At 42.3% G+C, this 25,330-nt stretch overlaps 2 protein-coding genes across 13 annotated transcripts; one reads left to right on the top strand and one right to left on the bottom strand.

Moving 5' to 3' along the window:
• Positions 1-25,034, bottom strand: LOC125548772 (uncharacterized). Of its 12 annotated transcripts, XM_087513743.1 has the most exons (14): positions 24,419-25,034; positions 24,045-24,187; positions 23,019-23,669; positions 22,743-22,934; positions 22,446-22,566; positions 14,748-15,015; positions 3,743-4,500; positions 3,512-3,661; positions 3,354-3,452; positions 3,207-3,275; positions 3,065-3,129; positions 2,534-2,987; positions 1,792-2,068; positions 2-1,707 (listed from the first exon to the last, which is right to left on the bottom strand). In XM_087513743.1, the coding sequence occupies exons 12-14, from the start codon at positions 2,561-2,563 to the stop codon at positions 1,331-1,333; spliced, it is 684 nt and encodes a 227-aa protein (XP_087369869.1). In that variant the 5' UTR covers positions 2,564-2,987; positions 3,065-3,129; positions 3,207-3,275; positions 3,354-3,452; positions 3,512-3,661; positions 3,743-4,500; positions 14,748-15,015; positions 22,446-22,566; positions 22,743-22,934; positions 23,019-23,669; positions 24,045-24,187; positions 24,419-25,034; the 3' UTR covers positions 2-1,330. The 12 variants fall into 12 exon arrangements, with proteins under 12 accessions (XP_087369871.1, XP_087369869.1, XP_087369864.1 ...); XM_087513745.1 differs by lacking the exons at positions 22,446-22,566; positions 22,743-22,934; positions 23,019-23,669; positions 24,045-24,187; positions 24,419-25,034 and adding an exon at positions 19,932-20,095 and having other exon boundaries at positions 1-1,707; positions 2,722-2,987; positions 3,417-3,452; XM_087513738.1 differs by lacking the exons at positions 22,446-22,566; positions 22,743-22,934; positions 23,019-23,669; positions 24,045-24,187; positions 24,419-25,034 and adding an exon at positions 19,932-20,095.
• On the top strand, positions 7,530-20,277 carry LOC125548760 (alpha-mannosidase). Its single transcript, XM_048712308.2, has 29 exons — positions 7,530-7,856; positions 7,952-8,035; positions 8,594-8,682; positions 8,785-8,959; positions 10,019-10,138; positions 10,259-10,342; positions 10,432-10,503; positions 10,607-10,720; positions 11,261-11,361; positions 11,432-11,525; positions 11,633-11,788; positions 11,880-11,963; positions 12,203-12,268; positions 12,340-12,396; positions 12,639-12,858; positions 13,342-13,478; positions 15,445-15,513; positions 15,598-15,657; positions 16,350-16,421; positions 17,373-17,420; positions 17,548-17,667; positions 17,928-17,993; positions 18,430-18,542; positions 18,905-18,989; positions 19,150-19,260; positions 19,347-19,442; positions 19,556-19,603; positions 19,688-19,756; positions 19,908-20,277. Exons 1-29 carry the CDS (start codon positions 7,656-7,658, stop codon positions 20,094-20,096), a joined length of 3,000 nt encoding a protein of 999 aa, XP_048568265.2. The 5' UTR covers positions 7,530-7,655; the 3' UTR covers positions 20,097-20,277.
• Positions 25,035-25,330: the final 296 nt, after the last annotated feature.

Genomic DNA, 25,330 nt, shown 5'->3' with positions numbered 1-25,330 from the left:
CATTAGGGGGTTGATCATATCTGAATCTAGTTTAACCCTTTTGGTCCGGCTCATGATCGTATTCGAATCTAGCCGTAAACCTCATGGTCACTTGGGGGCTTCTTGTTCAAACATAGGTCGTATTCGAACCAAAGAGAACATAGTTGTCATCACCCTCTTGATCGGCGCAAAGCCAAACTCACTAGGGGGCTTCCTGATCGTATCCGAATCATAGCTTCACCCCTTTTGGGTCCGACTTGGATCGTATTCGAATCAGGGTCGTTAAAAACCGCTCAAGGTCATTTGGGGGATTCCTGTTCAAACATAGGTCGTATTCGAACCAAAGAGAACATAGCTGTCGGTACCCTCTTGATCGGCGCAATGCCAAAGCCACTTGGGGCTATATGATCGTATTCGAATCTTAGCTTAACCCCTTTTGTCCGGTTTACTGATCATATTCCAATCAGAAGCCTCCAGTTTTTATTTAATGTTTGATTTATATTGTCTGAAGCCTAGTGTTTTGTCTTACTGTTTTTTATCGTCTCAAATCTAACTGTCAGTATGATTTCAAATTAAACCGGCTCGGTTATTTGACAATGAGTCGCCAAGGCATAACAGTCATCAGACATATGGAAGTATTGACTTCTAAAAAAGATTGGGTTATCAACCTCATCAGCAGGGTCATGTAAACCGGCAGTCCAGATTCAAAGAACACAGGTATGACAGTGTCATTCATGAACAGACTTCTCTATGTTTTTTCGTTAGTCAAAGGTTTTTTCAGTCTTGTTTATCTTACATTTGGTTCTGTTTTTCCACTGTGATAATTTCATAGTCATATATCGGGTGTTTTGACCCGTCCGGTGCTAAACCGCCAGGACAGTTTTTTCATCTTTTACAAGAACAGATTCAAACACTACAGATGCGACCATGGATATAATGCATATATTGACATCATGGGCAAAAGGTCATATGCAGCATTCTATGCACGATGGCATAGGCAAAATATGCAGTTTTCAAACTAACCTATTACAAGGCATTGAGAGCCCAAAAGGTTAGACTGTTTTCTCTCTTAAGAAGGTCTTAAGCGAAAAGGTTGGATTATTCAGATGGTTATGACTCCTCCCTGGCTGGCTCACCTCCCTCCATTGTTTGGAAGCTGGGATTGGACCAGTCAAAGCCGTTCAGAGCAATGAACTCAGACTCATCGTCAATTAGACCGGCCGAGTCAATTTCCGGGGCAAAAGTGTGTTGACGAACCGGCGGGATTAGATCCGTCACTTTATAAGAGGGAGTCGCCATCTTCTTATTCTCCATATCAGAACTCGGCTGATATTTGTCGATGTTGGTCTCCTCACCAAGAGATGGTAGCCTGAGGACGAACTCCCCTCACACAGGCAATAAAGTCATCTTGCTCAAACGGAGTCCCGTCTTCCTTCATGGTAGGGTACCCTTTGGCCACGTCCACCGGGTCTAAATCCGGCACCCAGGCTTTGGAACGGCTCGGGGCAGTCAGGGCTCCGGCTCTTGCACAAGACCTTTTGACCTCTTGAAATCTGGCAGGTAAGATGGATAGCTTCTTCAAAACATCACTCAAATGGTTGGGTCCTTGATTGGCAGGGAAGATAGTAACAAGTGCCCGTTGAGCCCCAGTGTACAGTTGCTCCACCAAGGTATAAACCGCCTTCAGTTTTATCACACTGTTTGGACTCAGATTGTTACTCCGTGGACCTGTGAGTATTTTCACAAAGGTTAAGCAGGCGGTTTCTATTCTTGGTAAAAATAGAGTATAAGTGACTAATGCAAATGACTCACCGAAGATGGCAGAGACCATTTGAGACACACGGTTTTTTAAGCTGGTGAGCTCCGTGGTAACCTCCTCAAGAGCCGCCTCTGCTGCCTCGGCACGTTGTACCAGCAAGGTCTTCTCATCGGCCCAGGATTTCTTCTTCTCAGTCAAACTGGTCTTCAATTTTTCAGTTTCAGATAGACTCAATTGGAGTTTGGAGTTAGCAGTCTTTATCTCTGCCTCTTGATCTGCCAGCCGGGTCTTTGCATCCGTCAATTGAGAGCCCAATTCAGTTAGGGCAGTCTACAAACATGCACAGGTGTGTCAAGATTTAACTAAAGGTTATAATGATTGAAGTCCCAAGTGCTTTGCAACGCAATACCACTTGGCACTTGGGGGCTAATGTCTGCCAAAGCAACTTTTATGCAACATGACTGTTCTATGCTTCAAGTCCCAAGTGTTTTACAAAGTAACAACGCTTGGCACTTGGGGGCTAATGCATGACATTCAAAAAGTTTTTTAAGTTGAGCCGGATCACACTACTTATTTGGACTGATTTAAAACAGTTATGAAGTTAAGTACCGGCTCATTTATGATAAATTGAGCCAGCCCTTGGGGACTATAGGTGAAGTTTATACTAATCTGTTGGACTTAGGAAAAATCTAAAGACAAGGTATCAACCTATACCATAAGTCTACAGATCATTCAGGTTCATCATAATCTGAAGACTTGGGGGCTGGCAGAGTATATATAAACTGGAGAACATACCTCATATTTTAGTTGCAATTGCTTGACCATCTCAATTTCCGAGTCACGGCTGGAATGCACATGACTGAGGTAGTCGGACAACACGTCACTAACGTTCAGGTGAGCATAGTGAGAGACATCAAACCGTACTTTCTGCCTTTCCAAGGCCTCTTGTTTGGCAGAGTTCCTAGCCAGCACTGTTGGATTACCTGGCTCAATGAATCTGCTGCCAGTGATCAGAACGTCATGGTCAGGAGACGTTGGCGGGTTAGCTGAACCAGGCAGCCTGACGGTGGATGGATCGACAATGGTTTCGTCAGCTGACGGCTCAGGAGGGTCCAATTGAGCATGGACAGCCGAGTCTTCTGGCGCTTAAGATTGAGTGGGAGGAGTTGATGTTGCCGGTTCAGGTGCAGGATTTTTTGGGTCTTCTGCCGGTTTAATCACCTTGGCTTTCTTGGACTTTGCTTGACCACTAAGAAAGATTTTTATGAGACAGTTAGTATAATGATGCAGTTTTTAAAGATGCAGAAGAAAGATGATTTTCCTTACCCAGGGGCAGTCTTGAAAGCCGGAAATTGAGTTTGCGATGAGTCGCCAGAAGAGCGAGAAACCTCCTGCAAAGGTAAAATAAAGTTAGTGATGCAAGGAAATAGATCCATTAATGGAAGCAAAAGACAAAGATAAAAGAAACCTCATTCTGGCGTTTTTGAGGAGTTTGTTGTAAATCGGAAGGCAGTTCATCGTCATCATTAGTCCGGGCCTGACGGCGGCTCTCATGTTGTTGTTTTTTCAAAAGAAAATGAGGGTCTAAATAAGCCAAAGGGTGTGAAAACCTTACTTTCTGGGTTACCAGTCGAAGTTTCTATCTTGGCAAAGGGGCTGAGTTGGAGGAAATAGTTACCTCTTCTTCCACGGCCTGACTGGCCCCCGTGTCGTCCTGGCAATAGTCAGTGTCAATAAGGTAGTTAAAAACTGTCCAAGGGAGTTAAGGGCTACCTCCGACTCAGAAGCATCATCCAGGTGGAATAAGTCAGATGCAGTCTTCTTCTTTGGCTTCCGGGTTGTTTTCCTGGCGGCCATGGCAGCGGCTCTAGCCTTCTTGGCAGCTTCATGATCATACTTGGCTTTCCAGAAAACAGATTTGGCCTGTAAGCAAGCAAACAGATTAAAAAGCCATGCAAGTATTTAATTACTAAGGAAAACAAAAAGGAGGTCAAGGGGGTTTACTTCTGGTGCCGGGTTAAGTTTGCAGAAGGGGTTTAATCCAACTTTACTGCAGTCCTTGTATTTGCCCTTCACGAGGATGGTTGACATCGCAACAATGTCTTCTTCAGTTAATTGTACAGAGCTATGACGCAGAGAATCATCTGGGCCTCTGCCATATTCATACATCAATTTGGATCGGCGGCTTAGAGGGATGACCCGCCACGCGATCTAGCAACGGATCAGGTCAACTCCAGTTAGGCCATTTCCCAATAAAGCTTGAATCCTTTTGATAGATGGGATAAGCTTCTTGCGTTCAGCAGGAGTAAGCTTATCGGCGTTGAATTGAGATTCCGCCAAGTTCCAAGCTAGGGTCGTTGGTACACTCATTCTGGCGGTTCAAGTAAAAGTACTCTCTGAAGAGCTCCACAATCGGTTCTTCTTGAAGATATACCTCACAAAGAACTTGAAAATTGTAGATATTGGATATGGAGTTGGGTCCAAGATCTTGTGGGTGAAGTTTGAAAAAGTGCAGAATGGCTCTGAAGAACTTTGAGCCGGGTGGTGAGAAACCCCGATTCATGTGATCAGTAAAGACGACAACTTCACCGTCTTTGGGCTGAGGCCGTTCTTCGTCCGGTCAGGAGCACAATAAGGCATAATGTTTTTCTCTGGCAAAAATCCAATGGTGACAAATTCTTTCAAGTTATCTTCAGTAACAATGGAAGGGACCCAGTTGCAGACTATTGGCGCTTTAGACGGCATGATGAAAAAAGGGTAAGCTGAAAAGAAAGTAATTTACCGGTTCAATTATTGGTGGAGTTACAGATTCATGATTATAGTACAGATGAGTAATGGCGGCTTAAGTAAAGGGCTAATGATATATACGGAAAAAATGAGCCGGAGTCATAAGCCGCCATGACTAAAAGGTATTCGAAGGTTGCCAGAATCAAAATTGTCTAAGTGTTGAGACAAACAAGTTTCCCAAGCTGTGGCTATTATTCTGGATCAAAATGGTTCAGAAAAGAAAAATAAAGTTAGACCTAAAAAACGAGCACAAAGGAGTTCGTTAGTTCTAAAGAGGCATTTATACAAGAGAAGGGGATCTGCTAGTGTCTAAAATGAATGAGAAACAGCTACCGCATAAGTTCTGCACTACTTTTAGATCGAAAGAGGGTGCGGTAGAGAAGTTGCAACGAATCTATGACGAACAGCGAAGAACACAGGAAAGAGAACTCGCGAACCCTAATGCAGATTTAAGGGGTGAAAAGGGCAAGAGCTTACGGATGCGCGGCTACTGCGGAGGATCGCCGCCGTTCTCTGGACGAACTCAGGGCGATGCAGCGGCGAACGTTGAGGAAGACGGTGAGCGCTGCGGCGGCGGCGAAGCTCGAGAGGCGGAGTGGTGGCGATGGGAGGAAGAAGAAGAAAGAGGAAGGACTGGCCGAGCCTATTTATAAGGGGATAAGTGAACGGGCAGACGCGAAAATCAAGGAAGACCAAGGTAATGATTATCCAGCTAAATGGATGCCTCGATTTTCGGAAAACATTTAAGATAAGGATCCGTTGAAGATGACGTCGTGGTGTTTTTCCAAATTTTCTGAAGGTGACGTCATGGCGGGTTACAGAGCTTTTAAAAACAACAGAAGATGGATTTCGACTAAGTGTTGGAGGTTGACAAGAACAAAGTTCAAATCAACTTGGGGCCTTGTTGGGAATATGACTACCAGGTATGACCCGTCCAGGAGGGGCTGGGTCAATCCTAATGGCGGGTTACTAAAAGAAGCTCAGTGAATATACAAGGCGATGGTTTAGTATAAGACTTGTAGTAGGCCCAAGCCCAGAGGCGGCTTGAGGCCCGTGATTGTAAACCGCCATGTGTAAGAAAGACTTGTAAAGAAAGGCATGTAAAGGAAGTCACCGAGTCGGACACGTTATATGAGCCGGCCGAGACTCTGTAAGTCGCCAGGCGTCAACCCGTGTATATAAGGGGACGACCCGGTGGCGGCTTAGGGTAAGAAACAACAGATCGGGAAGCCAAGCTAGCGTATTTCGCTCCTTGGTCATCGAAGCTTAGCAACACCACATCAACTGGACTAGGCTTTACCTTCACCGCAAGGGGCCGAACCAGTATAAACCTCTCGTGTCCTTTGTGCCGATTAACCCCTTTAAGCTTTCTAGTTGCGATGGCTCCACGACTAAGTCCTTTCACTAGGACATCTGCCGTGACAATTCCACGACAGCTTGCCAATTTGTGGCTCTCATTTTAATGAACTAAGCTTAGGCAAGGTTGGCAAAAATGTGTGGCAAAGTGCGGCAATGCTAGGCGTAGAACCAAACAGCCCCTATATATATCAGTGGGTGGAAAAGACATGGATTAGATTCAAATGAAGGCAATATAAGGTGTAAAGTACTACTAATCCAAACTTGATCATACTAATCCAGTACTACTAATCCAAACTTGATCACTTTTACTTTGGATATGCACCATGTTTACTCTACTTGAATCTAATCCATGTATTTTCCACCCACTGAATTGATAACTCATCATAATCATAAAATTATATGATGAGACTACTATAAACCAGTACAAATACATCGGCAATATGTAGTAGGAAAAATGGCAAACTTTACCAATAGCGCTCGTAGCCTAGAATGTGCTACTACTAGGAAGGTGTAGTAGTAGCGCTAGGTGGGGAAACACGTTACTGCTAGGAAGGAGTAGTAGTAGCGCCTAGATGGAAAACACGATACTGCTATGCAGTATAGTAGTAGCGCACCCCAACCCGCGCTACTGCTGAACATTAGCTGTAGCGCCGTATCAGTAGCGCGCCCCCTCGCCACTACTACGTCTCCAACACGTGCTACTGCTAGGCTTTTCCCTAGTATTGCATGTTTGTTGTAAAAAAATAAGGACCACCCTGGTTTCAAATTCAAGATCCGCCACTCGCATGAGGAAGTCATATAAGGGCATGTACAATAGTTGATAAGATAGTTTTATCTTAAGTTTTACATGTAATGTAGAGATGACAAAGAAAAATATCTACAATGGGTCATCTCTTAGCCTTATCTTCAATAACTAGCAATTCCTAAAAATATGGTGAGACATATTGTGCTAAGAGATCATCTCTTGTCCTTAAATAAGAGAAAACAAGCCTTTTCTTATGAGTTCTCTCTCTTCCACCTCATCATTTATCCTACGTGGCACTCCTAAGATAGCACCATTGTACATGCCCTAACAGATTCTCGCCTTCTGTTTCAGTATGTTTATCGTCTGGTGGCATCACACGGCCATTAAGCTAATAAATATAACAATTAATTTCATGTGTCTAAATAAGATATAAGCCTAATCAAAAATTAGGGAGTACTACATTGAAATCTTTGATGAATCCATTCCCATGAACCAAAGATTTCTGATATAACAATTAATTCCATGCGTCTAAATAAGATATAAGCCTAATAAAAAATTAGAGAGTACTACATTGAAATCTTTGATGAATCCATTCCTATGAACCAAAGATTTCCGATATAACAATTAATTCCATGTGTCTAAGTAAGATATAAGCCTAATCGGAAATTAGGGAGTACTACATTGAAATCTTTGATGAATCCATTCCCATGGACCAAATATTTCCGATTGGGAAAAAAAATCAATGAATTGATCTTCCAAAATTTCAATCGAAGACACCGGTAGTTTACTCTTTCGGTTTCGTACACACGCATGGACCTGCTATCGGTGGCAGCGCCCTTTCCTTGACTGCCGGCGACTCCATAGTAAAATAAACCGACATTCCACAAAGGCACAAATGCCCGCCAGCCGGCCGGCCAGCCAGCGCACGCCCCACCCGTGTATTTAGGCCACTCCGCCGCCCCACTCCCGAGGGAACGAAGCGAGCGAGGCTGACCATTTCGCACGGAGGCACCGAGGACTCGAGCCATGGCGCTGCCGCTGGTCCTGCTGGTTCTGCTCGCCGCCGTGGCGGCGGCGAGGGAGGCGCACGGGTACGTGGCGTACAACACGAGCGCGGGGACGGTGGCCGGGCTGCTGAACGTGCACCTGGTGCCGCACTCCCACGACGACGTCGGCTGGCTCAAGACCGTCGACCAGTACTACGTCGGGTCCAACAACTCCATCCAGGTGCGCCGCCTCCCTCCCTCCCGCGCGCCCGCTATCGCTCGCCGTCTTCCATGGCCGCGGTTCGTGATTTCTCCCGTCTGCGTGCATTGCTGCAGGGCGCGTGCGTGATGAACACGCTGGACTCCGTGGTGGACGCACTGGCGAGGGACCCTGGCCGCAAGTTCGTCGTCGCGGAGCAGGTCACGTGCTCGCCCAAATTCCCGTCGAATTTTCTTCCCCTTTGCTTTGGACGTTTCTTCCCTTGTTTCTGTCTCCACTTTACCTTGCCCACGGAAATATCTTCTTTTACCTCGTCGTCGTGATTGAAGTTGAACACAGTAATGATTGAACAGTCATTGCTGCTTGCTTGCTTGTGTCACGGATGGGTGGTCTCGTTTTAAAAGAGCACGAATCAAACCCACTGTTTCAGTGCAAGTCGGCCGGCAACCCCATCTAGTTAATTCGGTGGTGGGGCCACACCGTTCACGTGATCAGCTTATCCGGAAACGATATTATAATGACCATAGCTTGCTCGACGATTCTATATATAGGACTGTTCATCCTTCAGTTGGCTTGTAATGATTGGCCGTATGAATCAGCCGCGGCATCCGGCGACATGGTATATATGGAGTACAATGTCTCTTGTGGAAGTTACATAGAAAATTGTTGGCCAGAAAATTGTTTCTCTCTTTATGTTACTTGATAAGTTATATTAAATCTTCATAACTCTGAATAAGACTTATGTCTTTTGCATTTAGGCCTTCTTCCAAAGGTGGTGGGCAGAGAAAAGCCCAAAAATCCAGGCCATAGTGCACAAGCTAGTTGATTCTGGTCAGCTCGAGTTCATGTATGTAATGTGATTTCATTATTTCCTTGGATCTTTTATAAATAAATAAATAAGCGTATATATAATATATAATTTCGATAAACTTTGGATATTACGATTCAGAAATGGTGGGTGGTGTATGCATGATGAAGCTGCCACCCATTATATTGACATGATTGATCAGACCACACTTGGTCATCGGGTGATTAAAAAACAATTCAACAAGACTCCAAGAGCTGGCTGGCAAATCGATCCTTTCGGTCATTCTGCTGTGCAAGCTTATTTGCTAGGAACAGAGGTAATGTTAACATCACATTTCCAAATTGTTCTGAAAGCATTGAAGTACTAGATTACTAGTATAAAATGACACATGGACCAAGTAGAAGATACAACTCTATTGAAGCCCTGCATTCTATTGGCATCAAGATCTAGATGGGCATGCATTTATGCAAATGTAGTTGTGTGCAGTTCTCCTTAAGATTTTGTTGAAATCAAGATGCTCTATTTTATTAGGCAAGTATAATAATTTTGCTTCATATGCATAGATGGATGTATATTGGAAGTGTAGTTTGTCTATGTAAGTGATTCTAGTGATTTCGTCTTGCCTTGATTTGACTGAAGTCACAGTCCGATCTGAGCATTCAGTATTTTGTAATGTCTTTTGCTATATTATTGTAGTACAAAAACATGACTCTTCCTCGGAACATCAGAACTTAGTAGCCTTTTTGTGTTAGCATCTTGCCTCTGCTCTCAGAAGGATAATGTGAAATCAGTATAGTAAGCATGCCGCATGCCTATAAATTATACAGTTGGACTGATTTTTTTTCACATCTCAGTTCACTGCAATCTGATTCCTCTAAGTTCGACATATTTTTGCAAAACAAGAGGTAAATACAACAGGATTTGAAAACTCCAGTTTTTTCCAGGTGGATTGTCATGGTTGAGATTTCTTCCAGGAGATAATTTAGTTACAAACGTAGTCCCTTGTTTAATCTCTCATTTTTATATGGTTTGGTTAATAGCTAAACAGATCTTAGATCGGAGTCATGGTAAAGTGGGGCAAGATTGAGTAGGTGGGTCTGATTAAACTTCATTAGTGGTTTGTCAACTTGGTAGCATCATGGTCTCCCTTTACCATTAGACCAGCACTAGTTAATTTTCATTTACTAGTCTGGAGTTACAGGTCCTCCTGCTTATGCTGGTAAAGTTTACTGCTCAGTTTTATGTTGTGATATGACGACTGATTGAAAAACATTTAATCTTGTTTCATAATTTTATCTGTGATCTTATATCTCTTCCTGGAACATTCCTATAATGTGGAGATTTTATATTTGCTTTTTTGTTGTTATAACTGTAGCTTGGTTTTGATTCTGTGCACTTTGCAAGAATTGATTACCAAGATAGGGCAAAGCGTAAAGACGATAAAGGCCTGGAAGTTATATGGCAGGGCTCAAGAACATTTGGTTCATCTTCTCAGGTTACTACATAGTATTCTTGTGTTGCAAATAATTATATGCATTCTATTCATCAGCATGTATGATTATGTTGAAAATAGTGGCCTGTATTCTGTTCATTTAAATGTATGACTGAACTGCAGATCTTTACGAATGCATTTCCTGTCCATTATAGCCCTCCCGATGGGTTTAGTTTTGAAGTTTTGAATGACATGACACCTGTTCAGGTAAATGGCTTTAGGCAAGCAGTTTCAGTGACCTCTAGTTCTTGGAAGAAACTCTAACATATTTAATATTCATTAACAATCATTTGTAGGACGACCCGTTGCTGTTTGACACTAATGTTGAACAACGCGTTAATGATTTTGTTTCTGCAGCCATAGCACAGGTAAACTTTCATTTGTTGTAAAAGCTTTTGGTTTACTCGACCAATTCGGAAGTAGATTTTGAACAAAAACCTGGATCTGACTTCTGGTGTTTCTATTAATCAGGCAAACGTTACGCGTACAAACCACATAATGTGGACCATGGGTGATGATTTTAATTATCAGTATGCTGAATCCTGGTTCCGGAATATGGATAGACTTATTCATTACGTGAACAAGGTATGCTGGTTAATAGATCTCGACTGTCAGAATGCTAGTTGACTTGTTGAGGCTCTCAAGTTTTGATGTATACTGTTCTGCTATCGTTTTCTTGGTATTCCGCTGACTCATACTTTTTTCTTGAAAGGTAAACCATATTTTTTTTTCAAGAAAATGCAAAGCTTGCGTTTCATTGTATTGAAAAGATAAAAACAGTATTTACAAGCCACAGCTCTGGAACCTAGTGCACATCCCAATCGGGGGGGGGGGGGGGGGGGGGGGGGGCAAGAAAACCGTATATATTATAAGGACATGCATAATATTTATGAGCTTTGAGTGTTGCCCCTATGTTCATGTATGGTGACAGGGTTACAAGACTGCATTTCATTCAGGAAGAGAAGAACATACATAACTAATTCCATATTCCTCCTGTAAAATGAATCTTAACATCTACTGAACACATTAGTTAAAGTCAGTTATCTATGCAGTTCGATGATATACATGGTTAACTAATGTCCTGAAACTATTTGAAGATAAGAAATTATGTCCTGAACACCGCAGGATGGACGAGTGCATGCGCTGTATTCTACTCCATCCATTTACACTGATGCAAAACATGCATCAAATGAATCTTGGCCACTCAAACGCGATGATTATTTCCCGTAAGTTATCGATACTCACTAAAATGATAAGAGTTCATTCTTTACTCCCTAATGCCATTGCATATTGCAGATATGCTGATTCAACAAATGCTTACTGGACTGGGTATTTTACTAGCCGTCCAACTTTCAAGGGATATGTTCGAATGCTCAGTGGATATTACCTGGTATAATATATTTTTAATACAAACCTACAACCACAGAATTGTGGTGATTAAAAATCATGTATTTAAGTTAAAAGTGGCTAATTATAGGAAATGGCCTTTTCTAACAGGCTGCACGTCAAATAGAATTTCTTGTGGGAGGATCATTCACTTCTAGCTTGGAAGACCCACTGGGAATCGCCCAGCATCATGATGCCGTCTCAGGAACAGCAAAACAACACACAACTGACGATTACTCGAAACGCCTTGCTCTCGGAGCATCTCAGGTTTATAATTTTCTCTTGCAGAAATGCTTCGGTGAAAATGCTCTTCCAGTTTTTCATACAAAATTATGGAGTGGCTATTCACATCTTGTAGGTTGAGAAAGGTGTAAATACTGCTCTGGCTTGTCTGACAAGCTCTAAGGGAACATGTATGTCTCCAGCAGTAAAGTTTAGTCAGGTGAGTTAGGATGGACTTTATTTTCTGTAATAGTATTTATGATTATCACATTCTGTTTGTACATATATGTCGACATCACCTTTCTTCATCTCGAAAGGAAACACGACAGTATGATCTTATTTAACATTAATTATTTGGCTCTGTTTTAGCACAGCACATTACTCTTTACACATAGCCTAGTTTGTTCGCCGAATATGTTTACGTGATCTAACAGTTCCATTGGCAAATAATTTTTTTAGTGCCAACTGCTCAATATAAGCTACTGCCCTTCAACTGAGGAACAAATTTCAGGAGGAAAGGGTTTAGTAAGTACTATCTGTTTTAACGTAATGTTTGCCAGTTATGATGTTGCACATACTTAGAATATCTTCTGCAGGTTATAACTGCTTATAATCCTCTTGGGTGGGAACATAGTGACTTCATACGGGTTCCGGTATGCGTCTAAACCTATATTGTGCACTTTTATCCAATAGATTTTGGTTCTCTGTAACAGAACAATGCAGATGAAGTGTATCGAGGCTCACTAGGAGATAAATATGCACTCAATTATTTCAAACCTTTTGGTACTTTGTGACATATGGAAAGAAATATGCCGTCAAGGCTTGTACCTGTTTTTAATCCTAGGTTCTTGAGCTAATTTACTTGTACATACCCATAATTATTTTCCCTTTTCAGGTCAATGACTTACACCTAGTCGTAAAAAGCTCTGATGGAAGTTTTGTCGATTCACAACTAGTTGAGGTAGATAATGTGACTAGCAATTTAAGGAAGTTGTATGTGAAGGCTTATCTCGGAATCAATACAGACAAACCCCCGAAATATTGGCTAGTGTTTCAAGCTTCTGTGCCACCAATGGGATGGAATACTTATTTCGTCTCAAAGCCCAAGGGAGCAGGTGAAAATTGCATCTGCTTAAGATATTCTATTCCGGTTTATATTCTTTTGATAAAATTGTGAATTTCCCACTAGGAAGAGCTGCTTGATTTTATTCTTGTTAGATCAAAGAAACTTTTGTTTATGTACAATGTAGTGATGATATAATATATTTCTGGTGAAGGTGATGAACTGGATAACAGGGTATTACAAGAGAGTATATTCTTACTCTGTTTTTCTTCATATGTACAGATAATATGGCATGCGATGTATGCTTCAGTTCTCTTCAGATTAATGACGAGTTTTCAAATTATTTTTGTTATCTTCACTAACATCAACGTTAATCACTAAGCAGAAATTTATGGTTCTTTCAAGTGCAACACACTACAAATATGATTAGTGATTACATTCTTTGCTACGTCAATATGAAAAATCTGGTTTTCATCTGAGTGTTTATTATTAATTTATTTATTCGTTTTACATCATTTACCATTGAACTATCCAGGATCTAACAGAATGGGGTATGTCTCAACCATCGCTTCTCCAAGCAAAGACACAGTTGAAGTTGGACCAGGGTCTCTAAAGATGACATTTTCGTCAGCATCTGGACAACTTACGCGGATGTTCAATTCTATCACAGGAGTGAGTCCTAACACATTCTGGTTCTGCTATAAAAAGTAAATTGATTTGCGTCCAGTAAAATTTCACAAATAGTTAAGTATAAAAGATAAATTAAAGACTGTTACTTATCAATATGTATGTGCATATGCAAAATTAGATCAGAAAACAGTTTTTTTTTCAGTTTATATGTTCAAATTTGAGTGATCATAGTGCGGTTGCTGGTAGGTATCATTGTGAGAATTGGTGTTTGCTAGATAGGTTGGCATATAGGCACTAGCCAAAAGAAAAAAAAATAGTGCCGGCATGGTGGCCACCTTGTTGGAGACACGCTTGTTCAGCTCCAGCCAGAGCGATCACATGCAGAGGATGATCTGGAAGAATCTACTACTGACCTAACCCTGATTACTCAAAAGTAGATAAAAGTAAAAGACAATATTCTTCTCTGCTTTATTGAGAGGGGTCGGCCCCTTTATATAATAGACAAGACTTTAGCAAAACTGAAATTGAAACTCTAATACAATCTCTAAACTGACTGGACTCTTTCCTAACAAAGATGCTTAATCAACTAGGACTGGAATTCCACCCAAAAAAACTAGGACTGTAAATAAGGGATAAGAGTAAGACTCCACATTTGATGGACTGGTCCACATAACATGATCAGCGAGCTCACCTCCTTCCAGCAGTTTGGTGCCACAGCCACGCTAAGCGCCGGCTACCATTCCGCTACAGAGGTTGCAGCCCTAGGAGTGAATCAATCAAGGCGCATCGAAAAGCAGGATGGAGTACCAAAACCTCCCTCGAGAAGGAGCGCTGCAGCAAGATGTGGCTCAGGTCCTCCGGCGCTTGGTCAGAGAGCTGGCAGCAAGGTGGATGGGGGAGAAGCCGCCTGGGAGATGCTACGCCTGCTGATCCACCAATCATGCCAGAAACATAGCCTGGATCTGTGGCCTAGGGACAAGGAACAGGTCCTCTGCTTCGCGGGGAATGGAGATTGACATCCCTTGCTATGGCTTGTCGTGGACTACTTTCTCGAGCCAGCGGCATCTGATGCAAGAGCCTTATTGAGCAGCCGTGGGTTGTGAATGCCGAGGCGCCCCGATGCACGCGGAAAGCAGGCAACGTTCCAGGCAACAAGGTAGTGCCCACCTTCGGCTTCCTCCCCGCCGCGCTAGAAGAAGCCGCGGCGAAACTTGTCGATACACGATACAGTTGATAGACCATGGCGGTTGGTCAAGCGAGACCATCTGATACACCAAGGACGGAGTGAGGACTGAGTTAAGCTTGACTAACCTTCATGCGCGGGTGAGTAGAGGAGCTTTCCACACTGTCAAACGGCCAGTGATCTTGTCGATCAGGGCCTGGAGGTCAGACTTCCGCAGCAGGCCCGACTGTCGAGGACCAGTTGGAGATCGATGGCGTCGCAGCGGATAGGAGAGATAGAGCTCTTCGCAAAGTTGTAATACAAACCTGTCTATGCATTGGTGGTTTGCTTTATTTATAAGCGGGGCGAAAGCCTTTTTCGGTAATGCAAACCTGAAGCCTCCCGAAGCAGGTTTCTCTGCAATGGCATGAACAAACACTGCCCTATAATTTACCATTGTTGGCCATTGACCATTTTGTCTAATATTTTGTTACAAAGAATGTTACATCATCTAAAATTCGATTTAGCTTGTACTCCCTCCGTTCCAAATTACTCGTCGTGGTTTTAGTTCAAATTTGAACTAAAACCACGACGAGTAATTTGGAACGGAGGGAGTACCTGGTTTATGCATTCGCATACTTTGCAAGCTAAGCAATATGCCGTGCATAATACATGGTATTGAAAATTATTGCCGGAAGATAATTCTCATAGTCGATCAACATTGCTTTTCCTTACTGCTTTTGTATGCAGAGTTTAAAGAAATTTATTATGTTCGCAAGTTACAGGAGTCCTACCACATGTTTATTCATCCTGATATGCAGTAGCAAAATTTTATATCTATTTTAGGTGGATTTACCAATTCAACAGAGCTTTCTTTGGTATGGTTCAAATAATGGTGATGGCGCGGATTCACAGGTTTCATTATGGAGCTAATTTTTTCTTTATTAAATTATACCTGTTTCACACGTTTATTATTTGTCTGTATATGTTTTAATCCAGGCATCTGGAGCTTATATTTTTAGACCAGATGGGTCTACACCGACTGTTGTTTCAAGATCGGTAATACTAACTTGCATGTTTAAGTTCAATTTTTTATCTGTTCATCTATGCACCGTTTAAAATCAGTGTATATTATTAACATTAACTCCAAAATTACTTGTGCTTTATGTATTTTCTGCATTAGTTTATCTTCTCAGCAAACTACAGTTGTTGATCACATACCTCCAAAAGATACAATAAATAGTACTCCCTCCATCCCAAAATAAGTGTCGCTGATTTAGTACAACTTCTTTGCTGATATATTTTGTGCAAACTATAGAGCAGATGAAGCCATGGTATCTATTATTGTTCCCTTTTGGTACCTAACATCACAAGACTTGAACTATATAGGTCCAAAAGGCATGATGAACAGTCAAAATATAATCCAGTTAGTCTCTCAGGCTATTATAAAAGATGTGGATTTTGGGGGAAATTTCTGGATGGTTTGATCCCTAGGAGTAGGACTTCCACACCCTTATATATGCAACTCAACATGGGCTTACAACTTGACTCACACATGACCTCTACTAGCTAGTCATGTTTTCCCGTACCATCTCACACACTAACCCACACCCAACAAAGAGATAGCACTTGAGTACTTGGATTACCTTTCTAATGTTACTTGAATAACTTCACTTCTGCATTATTTACTATTTAAAAACTTTAAATACATTTTCTATGTGATCTATTGATTTATGTTTATTCTATATTAGGTACCGTTAAAAGTCATCCGTGGACCTCTGGTTGATGAAGTCCACCAGCAATTCAGCCCGTGGATTTATCAGGTCAGATATAAATTTACTCAAATCGAGGATTGAGATTAATTTTGAGCCTATATTAATAGCATTACATGGAATCTATTTGCTACTCCCTCCGATCCAAAATAAGTGCCGTGGTTTAGTTCATATTTGAACTAAAACCACAACACTAATTTTAGCCTTCTCTGCTGTTGCACTTTTATGTGCTAAGTTTTTCTGAAAAGATAGATGACTATAGGACTTCACGATCCTATATATGACAAATTTTAGATATTATTTAGCTCCAACAACTTAAGGTCACCACGAAAAGAACATATCATGTGGCTAAGGCTAAACTTCTTGATGTCTGGACCCAATGTGCCTCCTGTTCAAGTGAGAAGTAGTGGGTCGTCCAAATTTGTTATGTAATACATGGCCCATCCAAGCATCAAGTTATGAAGAAGATCCCTATGATCTCTCAGTGGAAGCTTTGGTTTCGGCCTTAAGCCATACAAAGATAAGATATACGATTTGTTACTTAGATTTGATTCGGGAAACCCCTATGACGAATAAATCAAGTTATAATAGAAAAACAATTCTTCTATATTACCCGAGGAAAGAGCCTCTTCCAAACTCTAGTACAATAGTTTTTATGATCTCCACTGGGCTTGTCGAGCTCGTCCTTCATCCGCATGACCTCATCACCAGGGCCACCTACGCCATCTTTGCCAATTGCATCATCGCTGAACTTCACCTTAAAAATTGTGCCACTGCCTTGCAAGAGCAGAAGGCGGTCATCACTCGCCATGTCGAGCTAGCAGCCATATCGCATTCTCCAACCCCTTCGAAATTACTTTAGCTGTAATTGTCTTCTAGTACAGTTTCAGTTATGACTTGTCAATCCCTCGTGCCTTCATGTCAACATCTTATTTTTCAGGTGTAATATATTAATTATGATAAAGCCCTCTTTGATTATCTTTTAAAACATTCTATGTCTAGGTTACAAGACTATATAAGGATAAGGAGCATGCTGAAGTAGAATACACGGTTAGTAATTTCCTCTACTTCGGAGAATAAGGGCCTGAATTGTATTTCTCCATTCCAGAAAAAATGATATCCATCATTATTGAACATGCACTGAAGTTTATTTTGTTTTTCCTCTCATATGTGAAAGATTGGGCCAATCCCGGTCAATGATGGCATAGGAAAGGAGGTCATCACAAGACTGACAGCAAATATGGTCACAAACCACACTTTTTATACAGATTCGAATGGAAGGGATTTTCTCAAGAGGGTAACTATCAATATGAGCTATGCTTCAGATATTTGTTACGATCTAATTAATTTCTTTGTACCTTGGTAAAAAATTATCTTACTGTATGAAATATTCTTAAATACGGAATATATCATAAGCCAACCTTCTCATATTTTTCCTGAATTATTTTATGGGTGACTGTTAAGGCCCTACTGAACATCTATCTGATTTAATACGTTTGACTTTTGAATCTCTGTACTCTCCTTTTACACCCACGTTCTTCGTGATTTCATCTATAGGTGAGAGACTACAGGGAAGATTGGGATCTTCAAGTGACTCAACCGGTTGCAGGAAATTACTATCCCGTATGAACATTATTCACATTTTAATACTGAGATACTCTTTGATTTCCAATATATAATAATAATACTTTTAATATAGATAATTCTAAAAGTAGAGCTAGCTATGTCTCTTCTTTGCTTTTTGAAACTTCTGTCAAACTCCTTTTGATTACAAATATTTTGCCTCCATTTCAATATAACAATTACAAAATTATGTACTTAATTATATAATTCTGTCATCAGTAGGCACAAAGCTGGAATAATTTTACACCTGCATATAGCGAAGCCACCAGGGAAAAAGGATGTATAAGAGAGCATTTATTTTCAGGACTATGCATGACACTCCCTCATTTTTGGTTCCCCAAATAAAATTTCCTATTTCATCATGCTTTCGTGGCTGTTGTTGTTATTTAAATGGTTCTATTTTCTTACAGATTTTTCTCTCGTGTTGACATTACAGGTCAATCTCGGAATGTATGTAACAGATGGGAAATATGAACTTAGTGTCCTTGTTGATCGTGCTGTTGGAGCTTCAAGCATTCAGGATGGTCAAATAGAAATGATGTTCCACAGGTATTATAGCTTCTATTGCAGTACCATATTTGTGCTGTTTACCAGGATAGACTGATCCAATTCTAGTTGGTTTCTATATCTAACTATGGTAGCATTGTCTTGAAGCTAGCAGACAGCTTGAACTACAAAGAAATGCCAATGTGTCCATTAAAACAGCTAAAAGTAGCAGTTTCTCATCTATCTCTTTTGGAACCACCTATGTTTAAACTTACTATGCAATATACTGTTTAATGTGTATTTTTAACTATAGAGATCTTTACCAACTTTGTTATCAACCTATTGAAATCAATCACAAATCTGTGTAATCAATTTCAGCATGCCCTTGTAAGCTCAACCTCTAATCATGATACTGTGCATGTCAGGCGTATACTTCATGATGATAGCAGAGGTGTGGGGGAGCCACTGGATGAAACTGTTTGCGTTGACAGAAAATGTGATGGGCTCGTGGTATACATTCACTCGCAGCATAGTATCCATTTCTATTTCCTCCAGTACCGACCTGACATCGCACCAAGTTCACTATATAAAAATCAACATATACACACAGTAGGACACAGTACTGTTTCCCCTGCAGAAAATTAACTCTGCCTCATACAAACTATTACAGGCTAGGGGTACTTATTATGTCAATGTCAACAAGCTTGGACATGGAGCTCACTGGCGGAGGACACAAGGACAAAAAGTTTATTCACCCTTTCTTCTTGGTTTCGCTCATGAGGTATATTTGTATAGTTCTGTCAGCCTGTTTTCTTAAGTATTTTCATGTCATTATTCCTACCTACAGCTGTAATATTGTTCTTACAGGATGAGAGCAGTTGGAAATCCTACAGTGTTGTGAAAGCGAGCATGATGAATGCAAATTACAGTCTTCCTGATAATGTGGCAATCATCACCTTGCAGGTTCACAATTTATTTATCAATTTCTCAAAAAAAAACTATTTATCTCGGACCTTATATATCTGAATATTGATAGCATCTATTAGTCACTAACAGAGTGTGGCTTAATATTTCAGAGTCTCGATGATGGTACCGCACTTCTCCGCTTGGCACATTTGTTTCAGGTATATTCCTACTTTACATAACTGTAGTTTATATCATATTTATTTCTACTTTGTTCACTGAACAATTTTTTGTCCGAGTTGCAGGCTGCGGAGGACCCACAGTACTCAGTGATGGCAAAAGTTGAACTGAAAAAATTGTTTGGAAAGAAAACTGTAAGTAATTTATTGTACTTTATCTCTTTGCATGATAAGAATTTGTTGTAAAAAAAGTTCTGTCGCATGAATTATACTCATGAATATTTTTCCTTTCGGAAAGAGATCTAGCCCGAAATGCTCACTTGCTCAGTGCTGTTCCATTGCGCAGATCAAGGAATGGACTGAAACTAACCTGTCCGCCAACCAAAAGAAGGAGGCGATGAGGAAGCTCAAGTGGAGGGTTGTCGGAGACACCGAAAGTGGTCCTGCCCCAATTACCGGTAGCCCGGTTGACAGTCAATCCCTTGTTGTCGAGCTGGGGCCCATGGAGATACGCACATTCTTGCTGAAACTGTGAGCTGCAAAAAAAGAGATATCTTTATGTAATTCCGTACATGTTCTAGGAGATCATTGTGCCTTTCATTTCTGTGAGCAAGTACCTTCTGATAGTTATGTCCTTGTACAGCAATAAATGTGCCCAGTCACAACTTTCCCAGCAAATGTGCCTTCCGTTTCTATGAAGAATGACTTGTGAGCTCCATATTTGGTCCAGTTCCGGCGGGCTGAGCTAAGCTGACCCCGCTGCATATGTACTCTTTGTGGGGGAGTCCCCATTCATGAGAGTTCGTTGGTTGTAGCAATACCTTCATTTTACAATCACCGTTTCAAGATATACGTACTATGCAAAAATCGGTAGGCCGTGGTGATCTAACCTGACCACTCAAGCTGCCATTATCTAATCACTGTGTGTGCTTTGTCCGACAAGTGACAGATGCAGTGTAACGCATTCTGTTCTATCCATATAGTCAGAACAGGGCACAACAGTTACAGCTTTACCGTTTATATACTACTTCGTGTAGGAGTGTTAGCGTTATTATGCAGTCTCGTAGAACAGTCGACTAGAGCGTAGCTCCAGCAAAGAATGTGTTCCTCAAATTCTTGGTCTCTTGACAAAGAATTCCAGACTTCTGATGGGTTCAGCTTTCAACTAACTGCGACGTCATGCATCCTCCCTCTTATCTGACTAATCTTAGGCCCTGTTTGTTTGGGCTCTTCTGCTTTTGCAACGTTTCCACTTTGGCAAAAAAAAAACTCCTAAATAGAGTCTTTTTGCTTCGAATCAGTATTGTTATATGATGGTATAAGCCAAAAGCCGAAGCAAAAATCACCTATTTAGGAGCTTTTTTCGTTTTTTTTGTCAATGTGAAAAAGATGCAAAAGCAGACGCAAAAGCCCAAACAAATACAGGGACTTAAATATAAAGCTCCTCAGCCGCTCCAGCGTGCCTTAGGCCTGACGACGTTAATGTCGTCCCATTTCAGGCACGACTCACATCCATGCATTCTTGTTTCTTACCCAAGTTCTGTTACTTTAAAGGAAATGGAAAGGCCCCCACAAAAAATGGGAAAAGGATGTTGGACAATCTGTTTTTTTAGGGAGAGGCCATGATATATCTATCTCCACTATTTTAAAAAGTAGTAGGCCATGATCCGAAAATTCGAATCTGAGCCCAGTCTCAGCTGCACTCGATATCACATCCGTCCACACGCATCGGGATGTGCCCCTTCAGTTGTATTCGCAGCTGTATTCAGAAGGTATCGACATAAACATAACGTAGGCCTCAGTCGCATTAAAAACGGTAGGAGCCGTCTCCTCTCGGCCGGAACAGGCCCTGGCGCACGGCCCAGTTATTTTTGTGTGCCATCCCGAGCCGTCAGGCTTACACGGAAATGCTGATGTTTCTCAAAAAACAAAACACGGAAATGCTGATCCTGCCACATAATGGCAATTAGCGTCTACTATCAGAGTTGTTTGCATGCTGGGCATATGACAAAGCGTGCGATTGCAAAAAGCGTCCAAAATGTGGCATTGGATGCAGGAAGTGGGTTCAACATTTTCACACGAGTTTGCGTGTGGGGTTTCTGACCTTACAATTTGTAAATCTCATACTGCTGCTGGAGCAAGTGTCGCCTGAGTACAACAACTCTCCTGCAGCAGGAGAATTTTCAATGCGAAAATGTTTCCTTGAGTAAACTCTACTGTTGGATTTTGATGTAGTACAACAACTCTCATACTGTAAGATTTTGCTGTAGTACAACAACTCTCATAACTGATTAAGGAATTTCTGGCTCATTAGATAGGGCGCCATACATAGGTTCAGGCCTAGATTTTGTGATTTCATTAAGTGCTGACTGGTTTGTCTAAATAGCAAGTAGATGAATACAAGGAGAAGCAAACAAAGGTGGCGATGTGGCAAAAGAGTTTAGGCTATCCCAAGCTGACATTCATACAGACTACACTGAAGGATGAATGTAAAACAATGATTGCTCCTTACATGGATCTAAGAAACAAGCTACAAAGTGAGCGAAACGCCATATACTATGCTGAAATGATTCATACATCTTCAAAATGATGGTCAGCGGAGATCGTAGTAATGCCTAAGATAGTACATTAGGTAAGGCGCACAAGAGAATCGCCTACTTCCAGGACGGCTCTCTCGCAGAAGGTTTTTTTTTCTGAAGCAAGAGTCACTAGGTGCTACGACTGCCCACAATGCCTTGTGCGCCAGACACTCGTGGAGGGCTTGTCTCTTAAGCTTGTTCATATTGTGCTGTGTATGAAAATTATTTGCAGATAATAAGGATAATGAAGTTACAGCTAAGTTGGTGAGCACATCTTCACAAAAATAAATTGATAGGATGTTCACCTTCGTCAGGGGAAGCCTTCAGTTTTATGCCGTCGTAATGCCGTGTCATCGGCAACTTCTTCGACATCATGTCCCACATTAGCGGCAACCATCCTTCCTCCAGCGGAACAAGGGGGATGAACTGTATATATTGCGCAACATTTTGGAAGTTATAATTACTGTTCCATGCATGAATGTGTAGCAGGACGGAATTAACCAAGGTTGGATGTAATTACCATCTGCGAAGAAGTACACATCAGTCAATGACAGTACTACCTATATTATCACGGTCAAATGGTGGATCACTGAGACACTTACCACGAAGCATGGATCGAAAACCCCTCTCCATCTATCGAGCCACCTGCGATACATCTTCATTTCTTGGCACTTATCATGCCATGGATGCACCTCCAGCCAGTCATTGATAACTCACCACCAAGTCCTAGTTCATCCTTCAGGTCTTGCTTGGACATCACCACCACAAACGGATTGAAGTACCTAAACCATTTCCTAGCGAAAAAAGAAAACACATCTCGTCAGTACAGCTATCAAAAACTTCGATGCACTTAGTCTCATAGCAGTTAGAAGACTTACTTCCGCAGTTCCCTAGAACAGCCCAGCATGTTGTCATAGAACCGAAGAACATCCTGAAGCGACAGCTGGTCATGGTTTAGTCCGACGGAATGACGGAACTTCTCTCCCCACTCACTCTTCACCGCCGGATCACCTGGCGGATTCCCAGCACCACTCACCCTATCCTGCTCCCTTCCTTTGGAAATGACCTTGTACGGAATTCTGCACTTCTCCATGTACTCAGCAATCCCAGGCTGGCCACACAACCCTGTGGCAAGACCATGATCCCTAACCATGTCCCTTGCCAGTGATGTTGAACATTCAACTTGTGCAGCCTCAGTACCACCGCCAACCCTTGTTCCACCATCAGCATTACTTGCATTTTACCATCATGTCAGTATACCGACAACTGACGGCCGGCAGCATAATACATTTCCTTGTACTTACTCACCCGCTCATCATTAGTCTGCGATGGTTGCTCAGCTGGACAGTATGGCACTACATCTGTAAACATGGCACAAGTTTTCAACCTCATACTTAGAACAACTTCACGGCTTGCTGCCGCCTGAGCTTCATGATCGCATGTTCGACCTCCTAGCAACAATCCCCTATTGTTTGGGGTCTCATCTTCTGAATTTTCTCCACCCACTGTAGTGCCGATTACGAGCATACCTGCATATTCGATAAACAACAGATTATCATTCCAGACCTACTGCTGCTTTAACACTCCAAGTTCATCTAAAGTATCCGACTTGCCGCCCCCACCACCGTCTGCATGTATGTAATCCGCCCATTGATGCCACATCCAGAAATTGGTCCTCCAGTTATTTAGTCAACAAAATTTAAAGTACACAACCCACGCAACTCAGTCACACATTCAGAACTGTCATACAGGTAAATAGCAGAGGAGCAAGCAGTGCTCATTGAACTGCCGCAAAACAATTTCTTGCATGGACTTAGTCCTATCGGCGTTTAATTGTCTGTTACCATACCATATCCCAAAGCCAACCTCCCACAAGTACAAGTTGTAGAAGTCGTATGCCTCACCAAGGGAGTCGAAACTCAATCCAAGTTCTAGTTTGATCACACACTTCATAGAAGCCTTGGCGAATTTGGGAATAGATTATTCCAGTGCACTCATTCTTGAGGCACACAGAGTTCTGTCTGGTGGTGCAGTGCCCATCCGCAACCTGAAATGACCATGAATCGATTTCAATTTCCAAATTCAGTGAGCATTCTACTACCACATAACATCTGTTTGCAGAGTTAAAATAATAGAGAGCACACAGCCTTGACATTAATAATTGCATCAATTATTCAGCCCACCATATGCCTCCCAGGTTAAATAGAAGAAACGAAGCATTTGCTGTTTCCAACTGACGAGCAGGGTAAACTGAAAAAAAAATCAAAGAGGGCATCACCTTTTCGTTCACCCAGGTGCTTCATGGTTCTCCCTCCTATTGGATTGTGTAGAGTCAGAGAAGCATTCTTTTTCCCCGGCGTTCCCCTCCCGGCCTAACGGGGCTGCGGCCACATTCATGCCGAGCGGAGCCTGACCCGACAGTGGAATCAGGCGGCATAGCCGGATGGGCATCACGGGGCGGCAGCAGCACAAAGGAGACCGGATCTGGATGTTCTAGACTGTCCGCAACCGGATCTTGTAGGAAACCCGCGAGTCGCAGCGTGGTCACCGGCGATGGTGGTGGGCGGTCACCAAAATCGTGGACCGAAAATCCAGCCCCCAAGGCAAACAAGCAATCGAAAGACGAACATCGCGAAAGGGAAACTCACCGGTCCACGGGATCTGCCGGGAACTCCAACCCGTCGGCTTCCATTGCTCCGCCGCCAGAGGAAGCACAAGCCGCCGCAGAAATCTGGTTTCTCGTGTCGCCACGGCTCAGGTTTTCCGAACGACCTAGACTACCGTCATGGACCACAGCTCAGATTAGTCCACACGATTCTGGTTGACGGCTCGCAACGCCCCCGTGACGGACAAACGCCCACGCTATGAAAATGGCCCACTCGTTCGCACTGTTGCGGGTCGTATACCGCGAGTATTCTTAATATTCTTCAGATTCACTCTGACGCGCCAGGCCTACTTTTTACCATCCCAATGCAGCAACCAGCGGCAGGGATTTCGGGAGCATCTAAGCCCGCGCACCAAATTGCCGTGTACGCCATGATCCATCAATCACGGTGACGGCTCACGCGTAGGCGACGAGGCTATGGTGCTAGTGGCAGTCCTGGGGCTCCTCATGACACGTACTTGTTGGCGCTACTCCGGCCCCAGTGACCTTGGACCCACGTATCTCCAGTGTCTATGGCTGATGGCG

Source organism: Triticum urartu, chromosome 1A (assembly GCF_056163025.1).
Source record: "Triticum urartu cultivar PI428250 chromosome 1A, HENAU_Tu73, whole genome shotgun sequence".
Taxonomy (NCBI): Eukaryota; Viridiplantae; Streptophyta; class Magnoliopsida; order Poales; family Poaceae; genus Triticum; species Triticum urartu.
Note: the sequence above shows the minus strand (reverse complement) of the source record. Positions and strands in the feature narration are given on the sequence as shown.